General features: G+C 35.8%; 1 protein-coding gene across 2 annotated transcripts in view; it reads right to left on the reverse strand.

Annotated features, from left to right (window-relative positions):
- Positions 1-26,665, reverse strand: part of ec (ubiquitin specific peptidase echinus) — a 120,709-nt gene that overhangs the window by 26,237 nt on the left and 67,807 nt on the right. The window contains exons 1-2 of one of the 2 annotated variants that reach the window (XM_033477911.2): positions 17,251-17,540; positions 10,596-10,688 (exon numbers count right to left, since the gene is read on the reverse strand). In XM_033477911.2, the coding sequence (XP_033333802.2) occupies positions 10,596-10,688; positions 17,251-17,331 (174 nt within the window). In that variant the 5' untranslated portion in view covers positions 17,332-17,540. Of the gene's footprint in view, positions 1-10,595; positions 10,689-17,250; positions 17,541-26,665 lie in introns of those variants that run through there. The other variant, XM_033477909.2, reaches the window with a different exon arrangement.

A 26,665-nucleotide genomic window follows, 5' to 3' on the forward strand; every position in this document is an offset into this window, starting at 1 on the left:
ATTTTATTTTTATTCTTTCTGCGATTGTTTCAGGGCTAAAGGAGGAATAATTAATTATATACTGTTATTGATATTACTATTATTAATTATATACTGTTATTAATATTACTATTATTAATTATATATTATTATTAATATTACTATTAATTATATATTACAATAATCAATAAAACAAATTAGTAACGATTAGTAATCTAGATCACATACAGTGATTTAGATTATCAATTAAACTCTCTTGGAAATATTGTGTGACACATTCGAATTTTATGTTTTCTTGTTAATCAAAGAATCGAATTTTTAACAATATTTTCGTTAGATTCAAATGTTCGGATTTCCATATAAAATGTCCTTCCTAAGTTAAAAACGTTTATTTAATATTTAATGCTCGTATTTTATATATTATTTTATTATTTTATTGATTACGCTCGTATTATATTTCGTTTTATTTAATGCTCGTATATTCATCTTCTATTTCAATTATTCGACTGTTTGGTAGTATAATATTATGCATATGTATGCTGTCCCTAAATTGATGACTTGTATTGACTGTCCGCTCAAAAACCGGAAACACGCTTTGGAAAGGGTGGGTGCAGGTGCAGCTGCATACGAATTAGGGTATGGTGTCTATAGTGTGGCAGAGGATAGAATTGGCAGTAGAAAAATTTAAATCTTGCTTATGATTATTGAACACATGCTAAATCAGAAATTTCTTCGTCTTTTTTTCATATAATGGATGTAACTTTGTTTCGATGGACATAATTTACATATTTATTTAACGAAAAAAAGTAGAATAAAATTTATTTTAGTGCGACGGAGAGAGAGAGAGAGAGAGAGAGAGAGAGAGAGAGAGAAACATTACACAGTAAATATTAATATTAAATTAAAAATTTAAATATTAATAATATGAATATTAATAATTTGAATATTAAAAATTGATATTCAAGAAATTATTGGGAGAAATAAATTGCGTTTAAAAAAAGAAGCAAGCAATTGTATACTTCAAAGAAAGTGCAGACACTGTAAACATTACCTTAAACAAATTATAATAAAAATTGAATAAATTCATTGTAACGAAATTTTAATCAATAAATGTAAATAAATTACAAGTTACATTGTAAGAGCTAGATTAGTAAGAAAATATTCTTCTTCGAACAAGAAAACTAGTTAACATTATATACCAATAAATTACCAATCACATATCGCGATTACTGAACACAAACCCCGATAAATCAAATGCATTAATATCGCGGTTATTATTAATGAAATAAAATTTACACCACAAACTGTAGCCTTTAAGTTCGTACGTCCCTGAGGGCCGCCGCCGTTTCCCTCGTAGAGCTGCAGGAGTCACGAGGAACGGTTTTGTGTGGTCATGAAAATGTACGTGAATCGTACGAGAATATGGGAGAGACCCGTATTACGAGGACTGGGACAAAGCCGGTTCTACGTTCTACATGTCCAGCCTGGCGTACACGATACCATTGGGGCTTGTGTGTCACCAACACGCACACGCGCGCGCGCGCACGCACGCACACACACACACGCGCGCACAAACACACAGATAGAGAGAGAAAGAAAGAGAGGGAGGGAGAGAGAGAGAGAGAGAGAGAGAGAGAGAGAAAGAGAGAGAGGGAGAGAGAAAGAGAGAGAGGGAGAGAAAAAAAGAGAGTGAGAAGGAGAGAGAAAAAGAGAGTGAGAGGGAGAGAGAGAGAGAATACCGAGCCTACGAAAGAGAGGGAGAGAGAGGGAAAGAGAAAAAGAGAGTGAGAGGGAGAGAGAGAGAATACCGAGCCTACGAAAGAGAAGGAGAGAGAGAGAGAGTACCGAGCCTACGACAGAGAGGGAGAGGGAGAGAGAGAGAGAGAGAATACCGAGCCTACGACAGAGAGGGAGAGAGAGAGAGAGAGAAAATACCGAGCCTACGACAGAGAGAGAGAGAGAGGGGGGGAGAGAGAGAATACCGAGCCTACGACAGAGAGGACAACACGAAAAACCATGGAGGACGGAAAAAGTAGCGACGGCTACGGCTCTGTATACCTGGAGCAAGCCTTCTACCACAGGCTGGACGGTTAATATGTGCTATGGCGAAACATTCAACATTATTTTTTGTTAGCTAAATCCTGTACCTTTAGATCGCTTTCCGTAGCTTGCCGTTGCCATTGATAAACTCTGGGAGAACTGTGTTTCATTGAATCATGGATCCTTTGAGATTTAGTTTTCTTGGTTTTAGAACAGCGAGTTTAAAAACTGGTCCATTTGGATAGACTTGTCAAATTCAGGAACTAGTTTTCAGTGAAAAACTGGTTTTAAATATTATTATATACTGATAAAAATGTAATAATAAATAATATGTTAATGATAATATAATAATTATATATTCATGTGAAAATCAACTAAGTTTCCTTTTATGGATATTTTATGTTATTAAGGTTATTTTATTCTGTTTTATAAATATTATTATATATTAATAATAATATAATAATATAGTAATATAGTAATATGTTAATACTATAGCAATATAGTAAATATAGTAATGGTAGTACTATAGTAATATAGTAATATAATTATATAATTATATAATAATATACTAATATAATAATATAGTAATATAATAATATAATACTATAATAATATAATAACTTAATAACAATTTCTTTTGCAATTTAGTCGTCGCTAAAATCTGATCGTATCAAATGATATTGCCTCGTCCCTCGCTCCACCCTCTCGCCAATACTCTAATTTAAATAATTTAACCACGTGACCATCGACCATCGAACGACATTCGCTTCTCGATTGTCAATTTAATCGCGGAACGTGGGCGTTCTCGCGCGTAAGTGAAGCAGTCGGCTAAAACGCGTAGGTCTCGTAGTATATATTTCCTCCTTCCTAAATGAAGCAGAATACTAAACGAGCTCTCCGCAAGAAACGGCGTACGCGTGAATATTTAAATGGATACCGCCGCGCCTACGCCTGTGCGTCGAATCGATGGCACTCTCGATGAACGGCAACGTCGTCGAAAATTATAGCAATCTTTGCTGCCAGCTTCACGATATATTCAATTCGATGAAATCGACATACATAACCTTGCTTGATCATGGAAGAATTATTTTGATTAATTTTTCAATAATTTTTATTTTGATTCATTTTTGAATTATTCTCATTTTACAGTAATTTTTATTTCGCACCAACTAAATCTGATATACATCAAATATTTATACTCCTTCATTAAAATACATTTATTTGATTTCCTCGAGCCAGTAACTTTATACATGTTTATTGTTTATTCAATTATTTTTCTTACATCTTCTCGAACTCCTTATACAGGAAATGAGAGATTCCTGAGATCATTCGAAGCAACTTTTTCCTTTACAAAAACTTTCTCCGAGGCACCGTTAACGAGTTATTGACGAAACACGCTGACCAATGAGAGCCGAGCCAACGAGCGCGCGACGCCCAGTTCCGCTTCATTGGCTCGGCCGCCGCGCGCCTACTCGAGCTCGCTTCTCATTCGCCAGCGTTTTACCTCGATAACTCGTGAACGAAGCATCGTAGAAAATTTTCGCTAAGGAAAAAGTTGCTTCAAATTATCTCAGGAACCCCCAATTTCCCGAAAAATACCATAATTTTGGCATACCACAATTTACCATAATTTGCCCCTGTACAGGGTGTCTCAGTAACTCTGTTACAAAGCGATATCTCTATTATCGTTAATGATACGCGGAAATGTTTGAGAAACAAATTGTTTGGTTCGAAGGGACACGTGTTGTAGTGGAAATCATTTTTCTGTAAAGGTCATACTTTTTGAGATTTCAAGGCCGTCGATGCTTTTTCAAACGTGATTACATATTTCTATCATTATATCATGATAGCTAAGATCTCGACGAATCTAATAACCTATAATACCATGACCTTCATGTCACCTTGGGTAATATAAAGGGAATATAACGGGACTTCTGGGACACCCGGTATCGATCACGCGTGCGCACCGAGCATAGCCGAAGGATTCAATCTTCGCGCGATCAGTGGAAGACAATTTTGCCATCGTTAAATAAACGAAAAATAGAAATGATAGAGCGTTATTTGACGAGGAAGAAGACACGGTTAAAGAAATCAGGGAAATTGGAAGAAAGTAAACGGTAGAAGTAGCGCGCCGAGCTTACAAAGATGGCACCGTGAAGTGGATTAGCTTTCTAACTTTAGAATCGAGGCGACTTTAAACGTAACTGTGAAGCCGCGAGTTCAAGGGAATCATTCTAGCTGTGCGCCCGGAAACGGACATCGTCAGCCGATGGTCTTCAGAACCGGTGCGCACCGATATCCGCCATTGCAACCGCAAACGCTACCGCAAATCGTGCTCTCGGTAGCAAACAAAATGAGAACAAATTCTATCAGCTTGGCTGTTAATACAAAAGTATAGCGAAATAACTGTTCATACGAGCACTGTCAACGAAACACGCTGTTATTAACCCTTTGCGCTCCAGTGGCGACTCCGAGGGGGTGCTGAAAATTACTGCTGCATTTTCAAAAGAATTTTCGCGTTATTAAATTTGTCCGATAAATTGTCAGATAGATATTATATTATAAATATATATTATATAATATTATAATATTATATTATATTAATATAATTAATATAATTATAATATTATTATATTGATATAATTATAATATTTATTATAATATTGTTATATTAATATAATTATAATATTTATTATAATATTATTATATTGATATAATTGTAATATTTATTATATTATATTATATTAATATAATTGTAATATTTATTATAATATTATTATATTGATATAATTGTAATATTTATTATAATATTATTATATTGATATAATTGTAATATTTATTATATTATATTATATTAATATAATTGTAATATTTATTATAATATTATTATATTGATATAATTGTAATATTTATTATATTATATTACATTAATATATTTGTAATATTTATTATAATATTATATTATATCATAATAAAACATTTTAAATATTAACAAAAATATCCTGGATATCCAGATAAAACGGACAGACCAGTCCCTCTATTATTTAAAAAAAAATTCGTCGTTTACTCATTCAAGTCATTTATTATTATATTAAAATTGTTATTGCATTTTAAAAGGTTACGTACGAACACTTTTGTAAAATTGTAAATGCCAGTGTAAATCGAGTTTTGGAAAGCGGTCTTGTCAATGCTGCGCGCCTCGCGGTGACTCGTAGAAAGTTATTTGGCACCATCACGCTGAAGCCATTCAAGCTTTGACATCACTAAAAAGTTTTTATTGTACGAAGGTGTCGGCGCGCGGTGAGATCGGAGCGCCGTAAAATCGAAATAGTCGCCCCGGTGGCACGTGGTAGTAGAACAGAGGGACGACGCTCGTTTCGTTCTAACCCTAAAGCGGTTTCCCACCTCCCCGAATACGTTGCCGGTGAATCACTAGGATCCCTTGGGTCAGTTCGAATTCTTCGGCGTTACATGTACCCCTATTTTTTCTCCCTCTCTGGAATGCGTGAGTACTTTCTTCCTCGAACTTAACATTCATTCTTAGTCAGCCGTTTATTTTGAAAGTGGCCTAAGTCCATTCATATATGTACTTAAATTGAGATATTTATTATTAATAATGTCCGAAGGCAGTGACGAAGGTAATTTTAATTGATTAGTGTTTAACAAGTTAACCTCGGATTTGGACAATTATATGTATATAAATTATATTATAAAAACTATAATAATTATAATATTATAGTATAATTGTATTATAATTATATTATAATAATTATAATAATTATAATAATTATATGTAAATATTATATAATTATTAATTATATAATAAATTCTTTATTATAAATAAGGAATTATTCTATCGAATAACTATGAATAAGGAGTTATTCTATCGAATAATTGTAGATAAGAAATTATTCTATCGAATAATTATAAATAAGCAATTATTTTATCGGACAATTATAAATAAAGAGTTATTCGAGTAAATAGAATAATTAATGACGAATAATCGATACTGGAGAAAAATATTCGACAGAAAAGTATTCGTTGGAATAATATAATATTAGATAAATATTCATTAATTAAATATTCATAAATCTGTTGTAGAATATTAGCGAAATTGTTAGCATAGTGTGCGAGGTTCAATATATCCGAAAAGGGAAAAAAAACGTGGGGAAGGGTAAATTTTCATTTTAACATGTCGCCTGAAGCGGAGAGAAGATAATAAAGAGAGAGAGAGAGAGAGAGAGAGAGAGAGAGAGAGAGAGAGAGAGAGAGAGAAAGAGAGAGTCTTGCAACAAAGAAGCACGCGAGTCCTCCGAGCCGGAGAATCGCCTCTATTCCTGCGAGCTTCGCACAAAACACGGCACCCTTCGCCCGCGGCAATTAACTCTCGAGATTATTAATTAACCCCGTGAGAATGTTGGGAGGGTCTTACGCGTTTTTTGCCTACTTCGCCCCGTCGTTTTACATGTGTACGCCCTGTTTCCGTCGTGTATCCTTTCGCTTCCTATCCTAAAATTAACTGCGAAGATAGCGCGCGGCATGGATCCATTGCACCGAATTTGTTTCGTAGATCGAGCAATTTTTATTTAGCTACGTCCGATTGGCATTCGTAACGATATATGGATATATTGATATATTATGGATATATGGATATATTGATATATTATGGATATATGGATGTATTGATATATTATGGATATATGGATGTATTGATATATTATGGATATATGGATGTATTGATATATTAATATATTGTGGAAATATGTATATATTGATATATTATGGATATATATGGATATATTGATATATTATGGATATATGGACATACTGATATATTAATATATTGTGGAAATATGGATATATTAATATATTATGGATATACATGGATGTATTGATATATTATGGATATATATGGATATATTGATATATTATGGATATATGGACATACTGATATATTAATATATTGTGGAAATATGGATATATTAATATATTATGGATATACATGGATGTATTGATATATTATGGATATATGGATATATTATTGATATATTATGGATATATGGATATATTGAAATATTATGGATATATGGATATATTATTGATATATTATGGATATATGGATATATTGAAATATTATGGATATATGGATATATTGATATATTATGGATATATGGACATGTTGATATATTAATATATTGTGGATATATGGATATATTGATATATTATGGATATATGGATATATTGAAATATTATGGACATATGGATATATTGATATATTATGGATATATGGACATATTGATACATTAATATATTGTGGATATATGGATATATTGATATATTATGGATATATGGATATATTGAAATATTATGGACATATGGATATATTGATATATTATGGATATATGGACATATTGATACATTAATATATTGTGGATATATGGATATATTGATATATTATGGATATATCGAATTGCGCCACTCGATTTTAAAGACTCCACTCGATGATCGCAAAGGGTTAATCGCAACGTGGACCATTTCTATGCCAGCGTCCGACTTGCCTTTTCCAGCTTACTACAATGAACCGCTAACAGAGCGCCCGGGAGTATTACTTTCCGTTCCTTTGACCAATCAGAGAACACATCTGATTGCGAATGGTGTGTCTTACGGGAGAAAGGTCTGCTTGCCGTGCGGCCCGTTACAGTCATCGCTTCCATCGATGTTCTATTGTGAACAAGTAAATGGAACTGTTTCAATAGCATGCGAATCGTGATCACGTTTCGCCCGATACGCATGATCTAATTTCGCTTGATGAAGAACAACGATAGTTCAAGTAACCGAAAAAACGCGTGCCTAATTGTTACAATAATTTATTCAAACGAAAGGATATTATTTACACAAGAATAATATTATAATTTATATAACATTATAACACTATAATTTTATAATATTATAACATTATATTTTAAATATTAATATATTATTAATATAGTAATAATATAATAATTTTATAATATTATAATGTTATAATTTATATAACATTATAATATTATAATATAATATTTTTATTGTAATATATTACCAATATAAAAAATTATAATTTAAATTAATTGTAATATTATTATATATCATATAACATATATAAACATAGATGTGTGTATAATATAATAATATATTATATAATATATATATAAATATAGATATATGTATAATATAACAATATATAATTAACGAGGAAACTTTCCTTCAATTCTATGTTTTGCAAAATGGCGTACCAAAAAATGACGCAGTTTTGCAAAATGGGGTCGAAATAAATGGCGTAGTTTTGCAAAATGGCGCAATTCTGCGGAATGACGTACCAAAAAAAAGATGAGAATTTGCATAAAGCACCGCGATATAATAACAACGTTTTACGCGTAGAGCACCTTTCGCCCTTAGCTCCGAGTAGCCGTGTAATTGTTTCTTGAACAACCATGATTTTACGAGCCGGACAGCATCTTCCTCGTCTCGTAATGAAAAGGAGAGGTGCTCAGCTTTTTAGATTAGATTACCTACGGGAGATTAGCGCCGTAATTTGAAGTAGACACGGCATGACAGAGGGGGTGTGGAGAGGAGGGGGGGAAGGTTGGGGGGGACCGTAAAGTAATCTTTATTCGTCTTAAGTTTTCGAGAGCGCAGACGCTTTTATCTCGAGTGTGTCCCGCCGCCTCCCGTCCTCGCGTTTTCATTATCGCCGTGGGATTTTCTAAGTAGCCGGTGGTGGTGCACACTTGTAAAAAATCACGCGATCGAAATCACTCGAGCCGGGGCTTCCACGACGCCGTACGAAAAGCACTCGAGGCTGTTCGCTTTCGTTGGTAAAATCATCATCGGTGCTCGTCGATACGTGAAGATGCCGAGATGGCTTTTTTCTTTCTTTTTAATGAGATCCAACCGCGCGCTTAGGGAATGTATATTAATCCTTTTGTTATTCGGGCACAGCTAATTTCATGTTTTCGATGGATGGACGACGTTTCCCACGATCTAGGTCCGATAATTTCGATCGCGTGGGAATCCTTTCGATTCATCGAATTGTTTATTGTTGATTGTTTTTGCGATCTAGCGTCAACCTTTTTTTTTCGCGGGAAGAAATACTGTATTTTTGTAATATGAGTGAAATTAATTGTGGTAGATTTTTAATTTGAAATTTGATTGTGATAAATTTTCAATATAAAATTTAATTATAATGAATTTTTACTATAAGGAATCATAATAGATTTTTAATAAAAAATTTAATTACAATAAATTTTTGCTGTAAAGAATTATAATAGATTTTTTATAGAAACTTAGATCGCTGTTAATGTTAATATAATAATAATAATTATAATATATAATATAATATTATAATTATAATAATTATAATAGATTATCAATATAAAATTGAATCATATATATTAGATAAAAATTGCTAATAAAAATGAGAAAGTTCCTGCGATTTTTTGAGCGTTTAAAATGGCGATGTATTTCGGTACATTTTAATCGCTTTAATAACGTTTCTGTATAGAGAATTAAACGTGAATTGTAACTTCCATGTATGTATTACAGATTTACTATATCCTATGACATAATCGAAACGTTCATCTTATCCTGTTTCTAAAATCAGTCCGAGAGTGTCGTTTATTCTTTAATATAATAGTAATCGTATTATTATCAATATAATAGTAATCGTAACATAAACTAAACAAAAACGCCGGTTTCATAGTTTCCAACCATAGTTATTAACCACTGCAATGATGCCAATTTTAATTAGATTCGCGTTCCTTCCTTTCCCTTTAATATAATAGTAATCGTATTATTATCAATACAATAGTAATCGTAACATAAACTAAACAAAAACGCCGGTTTCATAGTTTCCAACCATAGTTATTAACCACTGCAATGATGCTAATTTTAATTAGATTCGCGTTCCTTCTTTTCCCTTTAATATAATAGTAATCGTATTATTATCAATATAATAGTAATCGTAACATAAACTAAACAAAAACGCTGGTTTCATAATTTCCAACCATAGTTATTAACCACTGCAATGATGCCAATTTTAATTAGATTCGCGTTCCTTCTTTTCCCTTTAATATAATAGTAATCGTATTATTATCAATACACTAGTAATCGTAACATAAACTAAACAAAAACGCTGGTTTCATAGTTTCCAACCATAGTTATTAACCACTGCAATAATGCCAGTTTTAATTAAGATTCGCGTTCCTTTTTTTCCCTTTAATATAATAGTAATCGTATTATTATCAATACAATAGTAATCGTAACATAAACTAAACAAAAACGCTGGTTTCATAATTTCCAACCATAGTTATTAACCACTGCAATGATGCTAATTTTAATTAGATTCGCGTTCCTTCTTTTCCCTTTAATATAATAGTAATCGTATTATTATCAATACAATAGTAATCGTAACATAAACTAAACAAAAACGCCGGTTCCATAGTTTCCAACCATAGTTATTAACCACTGCAATGATGCCAGTTTTAATTAAGATTCGCGTTCCTTTTTCTTTCTCCCTCCGAAAGATGAATCTCGCTTACCTTGAGGGCGCAGAAGATGCACGATTCTCGCATGCAGGCGTGTCCTGAAAGCTCCCTGAAGCTCCGCCGGAATATGTCGAGATGCCATAACACCTGCAACGTGAAAATATCCACTGTGAAAAGCATGCCGGTTGTTTGTACGTACGTACCGTTCGTAACACACGGAGATTTAGAAACGAAACTCTGAAGAGATTTTAAGAATTAGCGAAAGCGGTAAAAGAAATTGTAGAAATTTGAAGGGTGGAAGGATATTGGAACGTGAACGGAGCTGGATAAAGCAGTGCTTTAAATTGCAAATAAAGCAGATCTTCAGATGTGAAATTGACATGTTTTGCCTAGGCAAAGAATAAACAAATTTTTGCAGAAATCGCAATGAATTGAGATTGCAGTAAGAAATGGAATAAACCACATTTTTTAACTTTTAAGACCAATTCTAAGTACAATAATTTCTGCCTAATTCGCGGTCCGATTGCGCACAAAAATGTGACAATTTGGCAAGAGAATATATTTTATTTTACAGCTGTTATCAATTTTGGCGACTGGAAAATACGAGCCGCAAGGCCGTACAAAAATAATAATAATAATAATAATAATAACCGTATTATTATAATAGTATTATTATCAATATAATAATAATCGTATTATTATAATAGTATCATTATCAATATAATAATAATCGTATTATTATAATAGTATTATTATTATCAATATAATAGTAATCGTATTATTATCAACTCAGTGCCTTATTATGTAATTATTTTATCGAGTTTAATTGAATCTAATTAGGACGCTTCGTGAGAAAATGGAATGCGCTATTTATCTATTTATTTATGCGATATTTCATCCGAATTTTGCGGACATCATTCTCTCTTGCCAAGTGTCATAATTTTAGTAACTGATTTGTTCTCTCGAGAGAAATCGAAGAATAATGAATTAGTCCGGTTTCGTAGAACACGCGTTTTTTGCGCAATTAAGTTAATTGCGGTATCGAGAATTGTACAATAACGCCGCGTTATCTCGAGCGCTCTGATTCCATTAGGTCTAATGGCCTAATCGCGTATTTTCGTCGGGCGATACAAAACAGAGCGAGCAGATTTCACGTGTCGCTTTCGTTAATTGGACAGAAATTTATTGATGCTTTTTATAGTGATTACACAGTCTGATCTAGATTCATCGAGAACGAGATTCGTTGGTGAGAAATTATGCGAGAAACTCGTACAATTCCTTCTCTGTCGTGAAATAATTTCGATGGTTTATTGAAACTGAACGGAAAATTTCTGCTAAAAATTAATCGATTCATCTGTGTACAATATTAGGTTTATATAATATAAAATATGCTGTTATGTAATATATAAAATATAACATATACTGTTATATAATATTATATAATATTATGATGGCATTAAGATGTTAAATTCCGTACGAATTTGTAAAATTTGGAGAACATAAATTAGTTACTAAATTAACAAACTAACTGTCACTACTAATAAATTAATACTAAGTTAATAAATTACTTAATAATTACGATAATCAAATAATAATTTATAATATATATAATATATAATATTTATAATATGTAGTATATAATATTTATAATATATAGTATATAATATTAATAATATATAGTATATAATATTAATAATATATGATATATAATATTATAATTATAATATAAATATAAATTATAATATATACCAATATATATAATATATAATAATAATCAAATAGTAATTTCATATAATAATCAAAACATTTAACCGAGTCCCATCGTCGAAGCGTTAATTTTTTTGGCCCGCCGCAATTTGTCCAATATGATTGGTCGCGCGTGCTTTTTTATTTGCAAATCGTGTGTGGTAAGATCACGAGGAGAGACGCTTGCACGTGCAGCAAAAGGTTTCCATTGAACGGGCACGTTTTGAAAGACCGCCGATGGGACCCACAACAAGTGAACAGGGTTCAATATGGCAGCCGGGTCAGGCCGTTCCACAATATATGTATGTATGTATGCATGTAGTATTATACTGCTCGAGAGAGACAAGTGCACGCCTCGGTTATTACGGGCACTTCCTCTCGACGCATAAAACGCCCTGTGCACTGTGCATTCGTGTTTTTGATCGTGAAAGCGGCCACAAAGAACGCCGAAACGCTCGTCCGCGCGTATAAATCTTATTAAAAAAGAAAAAGAATATATAGGAAAACATGTTTAAACGTTTCCCCACTTTTTAACCGTGTTGCAAGGTGAACAAATGAACTCGTACATTTTCAAACTAAAGCAGATTGCAAAATATTCCAATTACAATTTTCAAATTGTGTAAACAAGGGTGAAAGATGACGGTAATAATAAATACAGAATTTGCAGTAACGATGCTGTATTTAAATAATATTTAAATAGTTAATGTTCAGTTTGCATCGCTACCTTTATTTCGTGTCGTCGGAGAAAGTACGAATAATACTAATGCTAAATAGGGATAATTTGTGGAATCGTTGGATCGAGCGATGGTATTTTAAAAGCAATTAGTAGCGGCGACAGTTACTTAAAATGTTCTCTCCGAAACTCCCGAAATTACTATGAATTTATTATGAATTTATCTCATGTTAAATGAAGCATTTTTATTTTATTTTATTTCAATTTTATTCTATTTTATTTCATTTCAATTTTATTTCATTTCAATTTTATTTAATTTCAATTTTATTTAATTTCAATTTTATTTAATTTCAATTTTATTTAATTTCAATTTTATTTAATTTCAATTTTATTTCATCTCAATTCTATTTCATTTCAATTTAATTTCAATTAATTTCATTTCAATTTAATTTCAATTTTATTTTATGCATTCAATTTTATTTTCTGTGACATTATGTAACACCGGTTTGTAAACAAATTCACCATTAATAATACATATATGTAAATACATTTCCGTGAGTTCAAAAGTTGTTAAAAGTGCCTCGATCAATTACCATTGTTCGCACACGTGATGACAATAAATCTGAAATAAATCTTCAATGAATCTGTAATAATGCTTTTCGGAATTTGAGACAGCATTAATTTCACGGTTCTTTTTTTTCGACTAGACACTAAAGTAGAAAGAAATTCAAGAGGAAGTTCCAAGGGAAACAGCGTTCGTACACACACATCTTAATTCCAGGATGCTCTAAATTCCTAATTATCGTTGCATGACTGCAAGGCATTCGTCTAGATCTCCTTCATGGAATACATTGAGAGTTTCGACTATTCATTAAGCAACAGTTTCACACGCGTTATCTTGGCGAAAATCTATTTTAATACCGTTTAAATCAATTCTTTTTCTCCGCAAGTCGACTAAACGCATTTAGAAACAATTCAAAACGTCCTCTGCGATCACGTTTCTTCAACAACGGTAACAACACGCGAACATTATATTGCGAATATAATATAATATAATATTATATAATATAATATAATATAATATTATATAATATATATAATACAATATAATATAATATAATATATATAATATATATAATATAATATATATAATATATATAATATAATATATATAATATATATAATATAATATATATAATATATATAATATAATATAATATAATATAATATAATATAATATAATATACAAATTATACTTTACCGAGAAAAAAGCACGACAATTTTAATAATCAACGAATTCCTTCCAAAAGTTCGACCAGCATTTCGAAAACGCAAATTGACAACCACTTTTCCTTTTGCACCACATCGCCTAATTAGTTTACGACGTAATGTTCATACCATTTATTATATGACGTAATATAGGAAAAGCAAAAGGGCACGGTTTACCATTAATTTGCCCCTATTCTTCGCGTGCAACCACGGTTTTCCATAGAGCAGCAAAAGAGAAGACCGCGCGGATTTCATCGCGAACGCACCGAGTTTCCCACCACGATCGCGGCTAATTTGCATGCGTAACCAACAGTTTTATGCGATTTCTACGTACACATGACCCGATCGGTTCATTATACCGGATCGGCCGCAAACTCTTTCGAGCCACGATCGTCGCGTCGTAACCGCAAAAACGTGTGTTCCCGTTGTTTAAGGAGACGAAGAAACTTCCCTTCTTAGAACGTTTTTCAAATGCACAGTGCGACAAATATAACAACAAGATACACGAATATTTCTCGATGTTTTTCATTCAAAATATTCTCCTCCAGTTTCGACACACTTGTCACAGCGATTCGACGGCGATTCAAACGCGTGTTCCAGCTCGTTTCGTGAAATCGCCTCTAGCGCTCGCGTCGAAGCAGTTTCGACGGTCGAGATGTCGTTAAAAATACATCTTTTCGACTTCAATTTCAATTTTGGGACCAGGGAGAAGTCGCCTGGGGTCAAATCAAGCGAACACGGTGGACGATTCGACGCGCGGACTCGATTTCGAGCCGAAAATCGACGAACAACGAGCGAGGCGCGACTCGGTGCATCGTCGCGCAACGGACACCGGGTCTCCGGATCGCGATATTCGGATCGAACACGACGGATTCTGGCCGTCGAACGCTTCGAAGCTTCGAGATAATATGTTCCAGTAATCGTTTGGCCGGTTCCCCGCGGATAATTCCTTCGCCGTCGAAGAATGTAACGAGCATCGTCTTGATTTTCGATGGAACTTCCCGGTGCTCTTCGGCTCGCGGTGAATCTTTCGACTTCCATTCCGCGCTTCGACGCTTGGTTTCCGGGTCGTACCGAAAGCACCGTGTTTCGTCGCCCCGTAACAATTGATTTCAGGAAGTTTGGAACGTTTCCGGCGGCTGCGACCGCTTTCTTTGGAACGATCGACGCGCGACGATTTTTGGTCGTGTTTCAACGTCGACGAGAAAGTTGTTCAGGGAGAATTGTTATAACTTTGCTGTTTATCAACAGATCAAATCGAAATTTATACCATTCGAAAGAGGAATGTCGCAGCTTTCGAACGACGGTTTAAAAACGCAGATGACGCTATTTTTTATTGAGATATTGGACCGAGTTCTCGAAACTTATTCGTCGCACTGCTTGTGAAAATATCAATTCTTCCACGTTCATGGTGGTTTTTGCAATTAATATAATTATATATTCAAATTGACTGCAAGAATACGCAAAATATTTCTATCTTGTTCTCAGTCGTCACAATGCAGGGAAAAACACTGCGTTTTCGCAAGATCGTTGTGGAAACCAGTTCATTCACAATCGCCTCGCCGGAAGACGATGTAAAAAAAAAAGTAGAAAAAAGAAAAGAGAGAGGAAAATGGATCACGAGCCGCCGCATTCCACGCTTTTTTACAATTTCAACAAATCGCGCGAAGGTCTTGCCTTCGTGATTCGATCTTAAACGTTCGTCGAACACCCATAAAGGAAATTTTGCGGCGGCGGCGAACTCTCCCGAACTCCATTTCGCGCGTCCATGTCACGTGACCACGCTCCATTCGGTCGAAGAAAGGCAGAAAACCATTGACAAAGCATTGCGAACGCAAAAATACCTTTTCGCGCGTTTTTCAAAAGACAATTGACCAATGGTTTTCGTTTACGATCGAGACGAGACGCTCGCATCTCGCGAAGCCGCACGGCGATTCTCCATTTTGTGCGCCTTTCTCCGGCGAAAACGCCTTTCTCGGATCGGACGCGACATCGAATGAGCACAGAAAACAGAACAATCCTGCGAATTAAGTGTGACGTTGCCGAAAAAGCATCATTTTGTATATATATATCGCGAAATGTTCAACAATTCGCGGTCATTTATCAACAATTTCTCACGCGAGATAATTTCGTGGACGACGCGGTACGAAAGTTACAAATCTATTCGATAAAAATCTGCATCTTCTAAATCAAAAGAAAGAAATGAAACAGAAAAGTTCGTCCTGCTACGCGATATAAATAAATATTCGGTCACGTGACGATTTCAAGTTCATTCGCGCTCGAATGGAGTAATTTTTACTTTTTAGCCTGCTAAATAATCGAGCAAGTATTTTCTAGATTTATTATATTAATATAAATCATTTTTCTATATAAATTACTTCCGCGAGCAATTTTCCGCAATATCTGCGCGAGACGATTTAAAAAACAACGCGCTGTTCACAAAAATCGAACGCCGAACACGCATAGATCGACTTATACACCAAATAATAAACTAATTTATTCATACAGATTCATTTAATATTCATTTTTCCATATAAATTACTTTCGCGAGCAATTTTCCGCAATATCTGCGCGAAACGATTTCAAAAACAACGCGCGTTGTTAACAAAAATCGACCGCCGATCGGCTCCTCGCGAAATAAAATATTTCCTAAATAAAAACCCCAGAGTCCCAAATGCCCAGCGAATCAGAAAAGCGAAATTTAAAGCTCGATTTTTCGATTCGTTCCGAGCGATGCTGCGACGATCCGGCGCGGCGCGACAGAAGACGATCCATCCGAGCGTCCATATTTACGGCGCGATTTAAAGAAGAAGAACCGAGCGTCCATATTTACGGCGCGATTTAAAGAAGAAGAACCGGCCGTGCCGAGAAGAATCAACAGGTAGACACACGGTAATCCATGCATCGAGATCCGCGTAACGGTACAGCGGTTATCGCGGCATACAGTTTCGCAGGAAAAATGTTTCGATCGCAGCCGAACGAGTATTTCCGTATCCGGAGCGAAATCGCGAAATGTCAAACCTTGGCGATCTGGAAGAGGGCCTGCCTCTTGGGCCTCTGTTCCTGCTTCATCGTTCTTCCCCGGTTCGGCAGCTCTTGCATGGAGGATTCGTCGCTCGGAAGAACAGCTCGGAGGAACTTCGACGGTTATCCGTGTACGGGATCGCGCGGGCAATCATCCACGATCGTTCTTCAACGAAGCATCGGTATCACTGTACATCGTCCACCGGCTGTTGACAAACACTGGCACTAATACGCGAGCTTTCCGCGGCAAGCAGTGTGCTACTCTCTTAGCCAGGCGTCGGTGCAACAATGCCCCGATTGGGCTGGGACCGCTCCGGAGCGACCGCAGCGCCCGTGGGACTCGCGCGGTCAGGTACGGAAGCGCGAGCAGGGCCCGGTAAACGCGTCTGCGAGACGGCCGCGGTACCCCGGTGCTATAGTACGAGGTATAGTACTATATATAGTACTATAGGCGGTAGTAAGCTGTGCTATAGACGTTATAGCGCCGATACATAAGTCCCAGGATTCAGGGACGCAGAGCGGATTTGAATTTGTTCGGACGCTAGAATTGAGACTGGTTCGGAAAGTTCTTCTTTTAATTGTTTGTTGGGTGTGTTATTCGATTAGGCGATGCGTTTTACGATGATTATGTTTTTCTTTCTTATTTATCTTCGCGTAAATTTTTAATATTAATGATGGTTTTTTTTAGAGAGAAGATTCTTTCATTCTTAGCATTGTATGGGGACTATGTTTCTTGATGTTTATTATAATAATTATGATATTTATTATAATAGTGAAAATGCTGTTTGTTCTTGTTAATTTGTGCGTTCTGCCGCGGTTTAGAAATTCGTTAATAAATCGTTAATAAATCGTTTAATAAAAGCGTATCACATCTATAATGATTTATCGCGTTTATATAGAAATTACGGAAGAGAAATTACGGATTCTTGAGGTCATTTCAAGAAACTTTTTCCTTTACAAAAATGTTCTCCGAGGCACCGTTAACGAGTTATTAACGAGAAACTGTGACCAATGAGAGATCGCGCACGACTGACGCCTCGCCCCCGCGATCATTGCCGCTGCGTCAGATGGCCGGCGCAACGCAGCATCGATCGCAAGGGCGATCGATTATATATATATATAAATTGCTATTAAATCATTATCTTAATATAGTATTAAATATATATATATAAATTGCTATTAAATTATTATATTAATATAATATTAAATTGCGTATCCCTTCCAATGTTATATTATTTTTGTATTGTTTGCAATATGAAAGTTTTAAACACTTTTAATCATTCTTCCAATAAACAAATTTATTAAATATATATAGCTAATTATATATATTATATTTATAATATATAGAATTATAATATTTATACATATTATGTGTATAATATTATTATATTATATATATATAATATAAATATTATATAGAATAATAATATTAGAATAATGTGTAATAATAATGAATAATAGTAGAATAATAATAATATTATACACATAATATATAAATATTATATAGCAATTTTCAGCGGCGCCTCAGTGTTAAAAATGCGGCTGGGGTCAGAGTGCGTCCCTGGCGTTTACTACAGAGCGTACACGAGCCGCCGCCATTTTTACTACGCGGAGCCAGCAGCGTGGGTGAGAGGCCCTGGCTCCAAGCTCCGGGGTCAGTTGTAGCCGAGAAAAGTAGAGGTGGTGGGGGGCTGGCGGGCATAGGCTGCGAACGGTAGGGGAGGAAAGGGCGCGAGTAGGGTTAGGTAGGAGGGGCAGAGGGTCGCGGTGGCTTTCGCGGAGCGGAAAGGGGAAGTTGACGAACGGGGCTGCGGAAGGAGTGAACGAATAGACGCGAGAGAAGGTACACTTCCATGCATACGCAACGTGACAGTGCGGCAAAAAGCGGAGTGGAGGGCGGGGAGGGCGACAAGGCGGAAGAGAGAGAGAGCAATCATGGGACTAACATTGTTTTACGTTACGATGCTACGAGATTGTTACGCAATTTGATTTCGGATAGAATGAACCGGTAATTTCGGGGGACTCTCTTTCCCTTTTCTTCCTTCCTGAGCAACGTCGATACGGTATATCTCTTTCGGAACATCTATTCTGCCGTAACTTCTTCCGCTTATTTATGCGAGGGGAGGACGGTTTCTTTGTCAGCGTGCGAACTAATTGTTGTTTTTCAATAGTAAATGGAAGTCGGCTTGGTTTTTGTTCATTTTACGTGTGCGGGGATTGTGCATCCACGTTGAATTCACTGAACTGGAAGACGTGAAAATTGAATTTCTTTAAATTCAGCTTCGTTTGTTTGATATGCTCGAACGAAGACATTTATTTTTGGTTTATATTTGCTTCGAATATTGATTTCCAAATGAAATACTCTCTCTTTTCTCGCTGTAAAATTATGTGTGCATGAAACAATACAAGTAACAAACTAATGATTACGGTTAATTCGGGAAAATATAAATTCGAAATATAATTTTTTGCTGTTGTTGCGAAACATACGTATTGAACGTATGAATGTGACGTAGGCGTTTCTTGACAGCTAATCAATGAAACGTCGGTTGAATTTTTTCGAGAAGCACAATGGAAAAAAAACATTGGGAATTATTACGTTACCGGTTATTACGACAGAGCGCGTGTATGCACTCGGAGAATGTAATTGCACGGCGTACAAAAAAGCTGGGCACTTTCACGCGTGGAAGACAATTATCTATAAAATTTAAAAAACTTATCTAAAAAAAATTAAAATAAAAATTCAGATTGGAAAAAATTAAAATCATCTATAAAACTTCTACTTATCTGTAAAACTACTTCTGAACGACGATAAATCTGTGAGTGGCATTACAACGAATTTTTAAAATAATAAAGTTTTTGAAGCGTCGCGAGGAATCTAAAATTCTGGTCTAGATAATTAATAATCATATTATCTCGTTTAAGATTAATCGCAGGGATTATAATTTTATGTTTTCGATTTGTTCATGTAAATAAATACAATATTATTATATTGTGTTAAATAAATACAATATTATTATATTGTGTTAAATAAATACAATATTATTGTATTGTGTTAAATAAATACAATATTATTGTATTGTGTTAAATGAATACATTATTATATTGCATTAAATAAATACAATATTATTATATTGTATTTAATTACATTAAATAAATGAATACAGTATAAGAAGCATTGTTATTCCTCAGAGCCTACTTTTTACTAAAAGAACAATGAAAGTCCATGCAATTTATAAACTTTGCTATTTATTTTTCTATTTTAGTAAACAATATATCAATTTGTTTATAAACCTTCTTTGCTCACTCTAGTGTTTTTATGTATGTTGCTCCTCTATAACTATCTCATATTTACCTAAACTAACAATTTCCTTGTAACCATCTGACTTTACACCATGTATATAGTTTGTTTTATGTTTCCATGTTTTAAAATATCCAGAAAAAAGCTACGAAACAATCGCAGATGTACAAAACGTAGAATAAGTTTCTCCAAAGAAAACGGAAATATTCTCGTCGACGTATATTTCGAAAGCGTCGGTGTGTACTCCGCTGCGTAGCTCCGACCATGGCCCCTTCAATTAGAAGACCGTATTCCTAAGCACGTAGGACGCCAGAGTTTTTCCATAGACCTGCCGCTATTTGAGGATTTCCAGACGCCACTTGCCGGGGCCAACGACAATGAGGAACTTTCTATCCTGAAGAGCAAAACGAAGCACGATAACAAAGGGGCTGCTATGTCTCACGGTCACTTAGCCACCCCTCTTTACTCGGATGCTTCGCAGACCTCCGGTACATTCTCGAGGAGTCGCAACAATGTCTCAGCACGATAACTGTCTAAGACGTTTGGGTGCGTCTTCCACTATTTTTTTTTCTTTTTTTTTTCGAAATCGCATCTGTTCTCCTGATAGTTCTGGAAACTACAGTGTAGTCATAAACAGAAGAAGTTGCCAAATCGGTGTCCAAGGCACAACATGTTTTCAGGAAACGGGTTGAAACAGCTTTCGATTCGACGATCACGCTTTCGTCACGGATTTTGCTCTGCGAGTGTGCGAGATGAATCTGTTGTAGCATACGCTGCACGAGCACGGTGTGTGGAAGAGCTAATCTTTTCCACGGAAAAACGTCGTGGGCGGCGCATGCAACAGCGACAGCCTTTGTTTGAGATGCTCGAACATTTTGAAGACGCGCGCGGATGATGAACGGACCGTAATGTCAAGCGAGAAAGCCATCGAGGCTCGCTGTGCTTACGATATTTACCGAGCGCAGCCCATTATACTACTTATCGACACTCCTCCAGATTCTTTCGCGATAAATGCTCGTTAAAGGCAGAGGTTCGAGACAGTGTTCGCGAAGAGATTCAGAATATTACGCCTGTCTAATGATTATCAAATTACTTTTAAGGCAATACTAGCTGCGAAATGATTGCTATGTTTATACGTATTATTATCCAGATAGAACAAAGACGTCTTTAAGAGGTCTTCAGAAGGTCTTTAAGACGTCTTAAAGATGTCCTTTTAACGTCCGAAATAGGACATCTTAGAGATGTCCTTTTAACGTCTTAAAGACGTCCTTTCAACGTCTGAGATAATACGTCTTAGAAACATCAATTTAAACGTCTGAAATAAGACGTCTTAAAGACGTCCTTTTAATGTCTGAAATAATACGTTTTAAAGACGTCCTTTTAACGTCTGAAATAATACGTTTTAAAGACATCATATTATATATTATATTATAATATATAATTATATATTATACATTATATATTATATATTATATTATAATATATAATCATATATTATACATTATATATTATATATTATATTATAATATATAATTATATATTATATATTATATTATAATATATAATTATATATTATATATTATATTATAATATATAATTATATATTATATATTATATTATAATATATAATTATATATATTATACATTATATATAACAATAATAAGTATTTATCAGAGAAACAATACTCAACTTCTTCCAAGATGAATATGGACTGTGCGAACGGAGCCGTGGGAACGAATGCAAAAGATATGTGCAATTTCTTTTCCATTATCTACTAATTCATCCGATAGACCGTCCGCGAATTATTCCGCGAATGTAAATGTAAATGGCGACACGCAATTCTACACGCCACGACATGCGTTAATAGTTTGTACACCTATCGCTGATCGTTTATTCATTAGAACTCGGTGCACAGCGGCAATATTAAAATACAATACCATCGGGACGTCAGCTAACAGTACTTCTTGTCTGCTGTGACTTCACGTTGACGTATGTGAGGCGCAAAAATATCCTCTCACTTTATTAAAGATTCGAATTGTCTGTAGGAGCTTCTAAAATTAGACTAGAAATTCTAATTATCCGTAGAAATCGTAAAAATGTTATTGAAGTGTTCGAAATTTTAATATATCGAAATATTAATATATTGAAATTTAATATACCGAAATATTAATATATTGAAATTTAATATACCGAAATATTAATATATTGAAATTTAATATATCGAAATATTAATATGTATATTGAAATTCAATATATCGAAATATTAATACATTAATATACAGTGTGTCCCAAAAATGTCTCGCAATCCGAAAGTGGCGGGTTCCTCAGGTCATTCGAAGCAACTTTTTCCTTTACAAAAATGTTCTCCGAGGCACCGTTAACGAGTTATTAACGAAAAACAGTGACCAATGAGAGGAGAGCTCGGCTGGCGCGAGGCGACCGAGCCAAAGAGCGAAACTGGGCTTCGTGCGCTGGTTGGCTGGGCCGCCTCGCGTCAGCCGTACTCGATTCTTATTGGCGCACTGTTTTTCGTTGATAACTCGTTAACGGTGCCTCGGAGAAAATTTTTGCAAAGGAAGAAGCTGCTTCAAATGATCCGAGGAACCCGCCATTTCCGGATTGCGAGACATTCTTGGGACACCCTGTATATATATATATATATATATATATATATATACGATGGCGTGATACGAACCAGGACCAGCTTGAAATCCACGAATACGTGCTCCGATTTTCGAAAAATTCAAGAAGAAACCGGATACTTTGTCGGCGCGTCTATCACGAGTCGTCGATGTCTGCCGCGTTGCTAAACAGCCGTTCACGTATATTTTTCCCCCCTCGAAATTAATGTTTAAAACAGAGGACCACGCACGTTCCGAGCGGTAATTCAACTGCTTCTCGATATGCACGCCCCTTGCAGGGTTTCGCTGGCGCATCTGTCGCCATGCAACACCCTTCGATAAGAGGCAGGTGGGTAAGTGCGTGTTTAAAGCTTTATCCCTCCTCTGACATTGCGTTTCGTATCATTTTCCTCGAACTTGCAGAATGCGATCGATATCGCGACGATTGTTCTGACAGGCGAATATTAGTATATCGGATGACTCATGCGAATTTAAAGCCGAACCATTCGATCGATATACGATAGATACAGTTACCGAGACGTTTCTAAAACGTAATAATTTTTTCTTTTAACTGGTTTAAGCGATTCGAATTGCTTTTAGGAGATACGTAGACTAAAATGCCTTTGTTAAATTTTGCTCTTATTTGTGATGACAAGAAATAAAAATAAAAAGCTCCTGCTTTCAACTTTTTTATCAGAAGATTTCGTCGAATAATAATTATGCAATATAAAAATTTTCCAAGTTCATATATTCTATTAAATATAAATTGAATAGGACCGTATTCCTCTTGCTAACAATTCTAGTAAATTTAAGAATAGAACATTATCAAGTTTTGTAAATGTCTTTACGGTTTGGACATTTCCGTGGACATTTTTTTACCATAATTCCATATAAAATCTACAGTCTGTTCACGACACAGCGCTTTATGTAAAAAAGAATGCATTTTTTAAAAACAGTTAAACTATTTACACATGCGCTGTGTTTACATTCCGGTTGTTGCTATCTGTACGTCGTAAAACGAAAAAGATTACCCAAACCGTTTCGTTTGGGTCTCGGTTATTATGAGAAACCTTTTCTGTCAGTAAATCAAAGGAAAGCTTCGCTGCAACCTGTGCGTCCGACCTCTTCGAACGCAGGTGTTACAGGAGCTTCGTTACCTCCATTAACGGCGGCGTGCTGGAAAAAAGGGGGCGCAGGTTTATGTACCTCTCGGATACAAAAGAAGCAGGTAAGGGCTTTTCGAGTCGAGGGAGAACCGCCTCTATAGGAGCTACCCGTCGGATTTCGAGACGCACCTTACGCACCGCGGGCTTTTAAAATGAATCATCCGGCAACTTTCAGGTGCCTCGGTTGACAAACGGCTGACGAATTTCTCTATTCGGATCGGCACGAATTCTCTATGCGGCCATTTTGATGCCCTCCACTCCCGCGGACAGTATTTACGTTTCAAACGATACCCAAGCGAGAGCCGAGGTCTGCTCGCTTCGAGACGCATGACGACCCGGCGACGCGACGCAACGCTGTGAAATCTGAGAAGCGGACACTCGAACGTCAGATTTTTCTCATTCTGGTTAACGTCGGAGTTTCAAAGAATCCTCACTTGTCTCTACAACACGACTAAGGGACGGCACTCGGTGCTGGCGCTGTTTCAGCGGATTAGGGCACGTGTAACCGTGAGAAATTTTCGAGTAGGGTAGGTGTTCCATTTGTGATCACGCCGAGGACTTTTATGCGAATTTCAACGCAACCACTGCGAAAGTATTCTAAATAAGAAATTTCGAAGTTTTAATAATATATTTGACGCGTTGAATTCTACTCTCTCTCTTTTTCTCTCTTCCTCTCTTCCTTTCTATTTTTCTTTCTCTCTTTTTCCTTCTCTTTCTATTTTTCTCTCCCTTTCCCTCTCTTTCTATTTTTCTCTCTCTCTTTCCCTCTCTCTCTCCCTTTCTTCCTATTTTTCTCTCTCTTTCCCTCTCTTTCTATTGTTCTCTCTCTCTTTCCCTCTCTTCCTCTTTTTCTCTCCTCCTCTCTCTTTCTCTCTTCAATTTCATTTTCCACGAAACTAACTCCATCAACTACCTGAAATTGTTTAAGAATATTTAGTCTAGGACAGGGCTCGGAATTAACCTGCGCACGCAACATTCAGATCGCGAGGGCAACGCCTCCTCACCCGAAGTGCTTCGAGCCGAAAGAGGCAACCGCGGGGAGGGAGACGCGCGACGTCCGGTTGCCAACATTCACGGATAATAAAAAAATAACATAATAATAATAACAATAATAATAAATTAAATAAATATATAATAAATAAATATAATATAAATAATATTAATATAACATAATATTAATATGATAATATAATAAATAAATTAAATAATAATAATAATAATAACATAAAAATGGAAGTGAGAGACATCTATAACTGAAATCGGCAATTACTTAGTTGCCAGCCCAATACTTCCCGGCATTGTACATTGTACAATGGAACGGGGTCGTAATGTCGAGGATGCGCAGAAATATTTGGTTAGGCACGTGACACGCGAAACCCTTTCCTTTCACCGTGATCCGAACACGAGTGCCGGGAATGCGTGCCGGCACTCTTCTGCTCCTGCATTGACATTTATTCCCGATTGGATGACCCGCGGAACACCTGCAGCCTGCGCCTGAGTGACCTCTAGTTCGGCAAAGACTCGCGACCTCGTTGACAGTTAACGAAGACAAACTACGCTTTCGTGTTAATTGAAGCCGTCGCGTCGGTGAACGACGACTTCGCGACGCATTCGATATATACAGTCGGCCACACACTGAAAATCGTCCAGCATCATACTTTTTTACAGTTCTGTTTATAGGATACTCTTTTTTTTATGAACAAGTGACTTGCAATAACCTGTACAGAAATATTCTACGTACTTCATTCGATGATTTTCATACGAAAACACGATTTTCATTTAGAACATACTGCGCCGCTGTTCGGCTTTTATTTACCTTTATTTATTTTTGCATTCTCCCTTTGGGAAATCCCTTGATTATAACGGGAAATTAAAAGTTTTCGTTCTTCTGCCGTTTTTTTTTTTACCATTTTCTATTCTTCCCACGAAGAATACTTGCCCACGATGATCGGTGATTTTTTTCGTCGTCGTTGCAGAAGGAAGTCGCTTTGCGACTGGTCGCGAATTCGCCCACTAAATCTCGTAGGAAGCGGCTGCACTCTCGGCTGCAGGTGCATAGGAGCTAGTTGCAACGATTGCACTTTCCTTTGCCCCATCGCGCACGCTGATATCGATGCGCTCTCTCCCTCGGCACGGGCTGCTTCTTCCTGCTCAGAAACTCCGGGCTCGCAGCAGCTCACAGCTGTAACGCTGGGGCACGTGCGCCGTACACGACCAAGAAGTCGAAATGTCACCGGTCTCTCTGTCTCCTGTTACCACGTGCCGTACCGCGCGCGGCACCGCAATCGATTTGATTTTTCGATTGAGCAACACCAGCAGCGAGATT

This window comes from Megalopta genalis, chromosome 9, assembly GCF_051020955.1.
Source record: "Megalopta genalis isolate 19385.01 chromosome 9, iyMegGena1_principal, whole genome shotgun sequence".
In the NCBI taxonomy this organism is placed as follows: domain Eukaryota; kingdom Metazoa; phylum Arthropoda; class Insecta; order Hymenoptera; family Halictidae; genus Megalopta; species Megalopta genalis.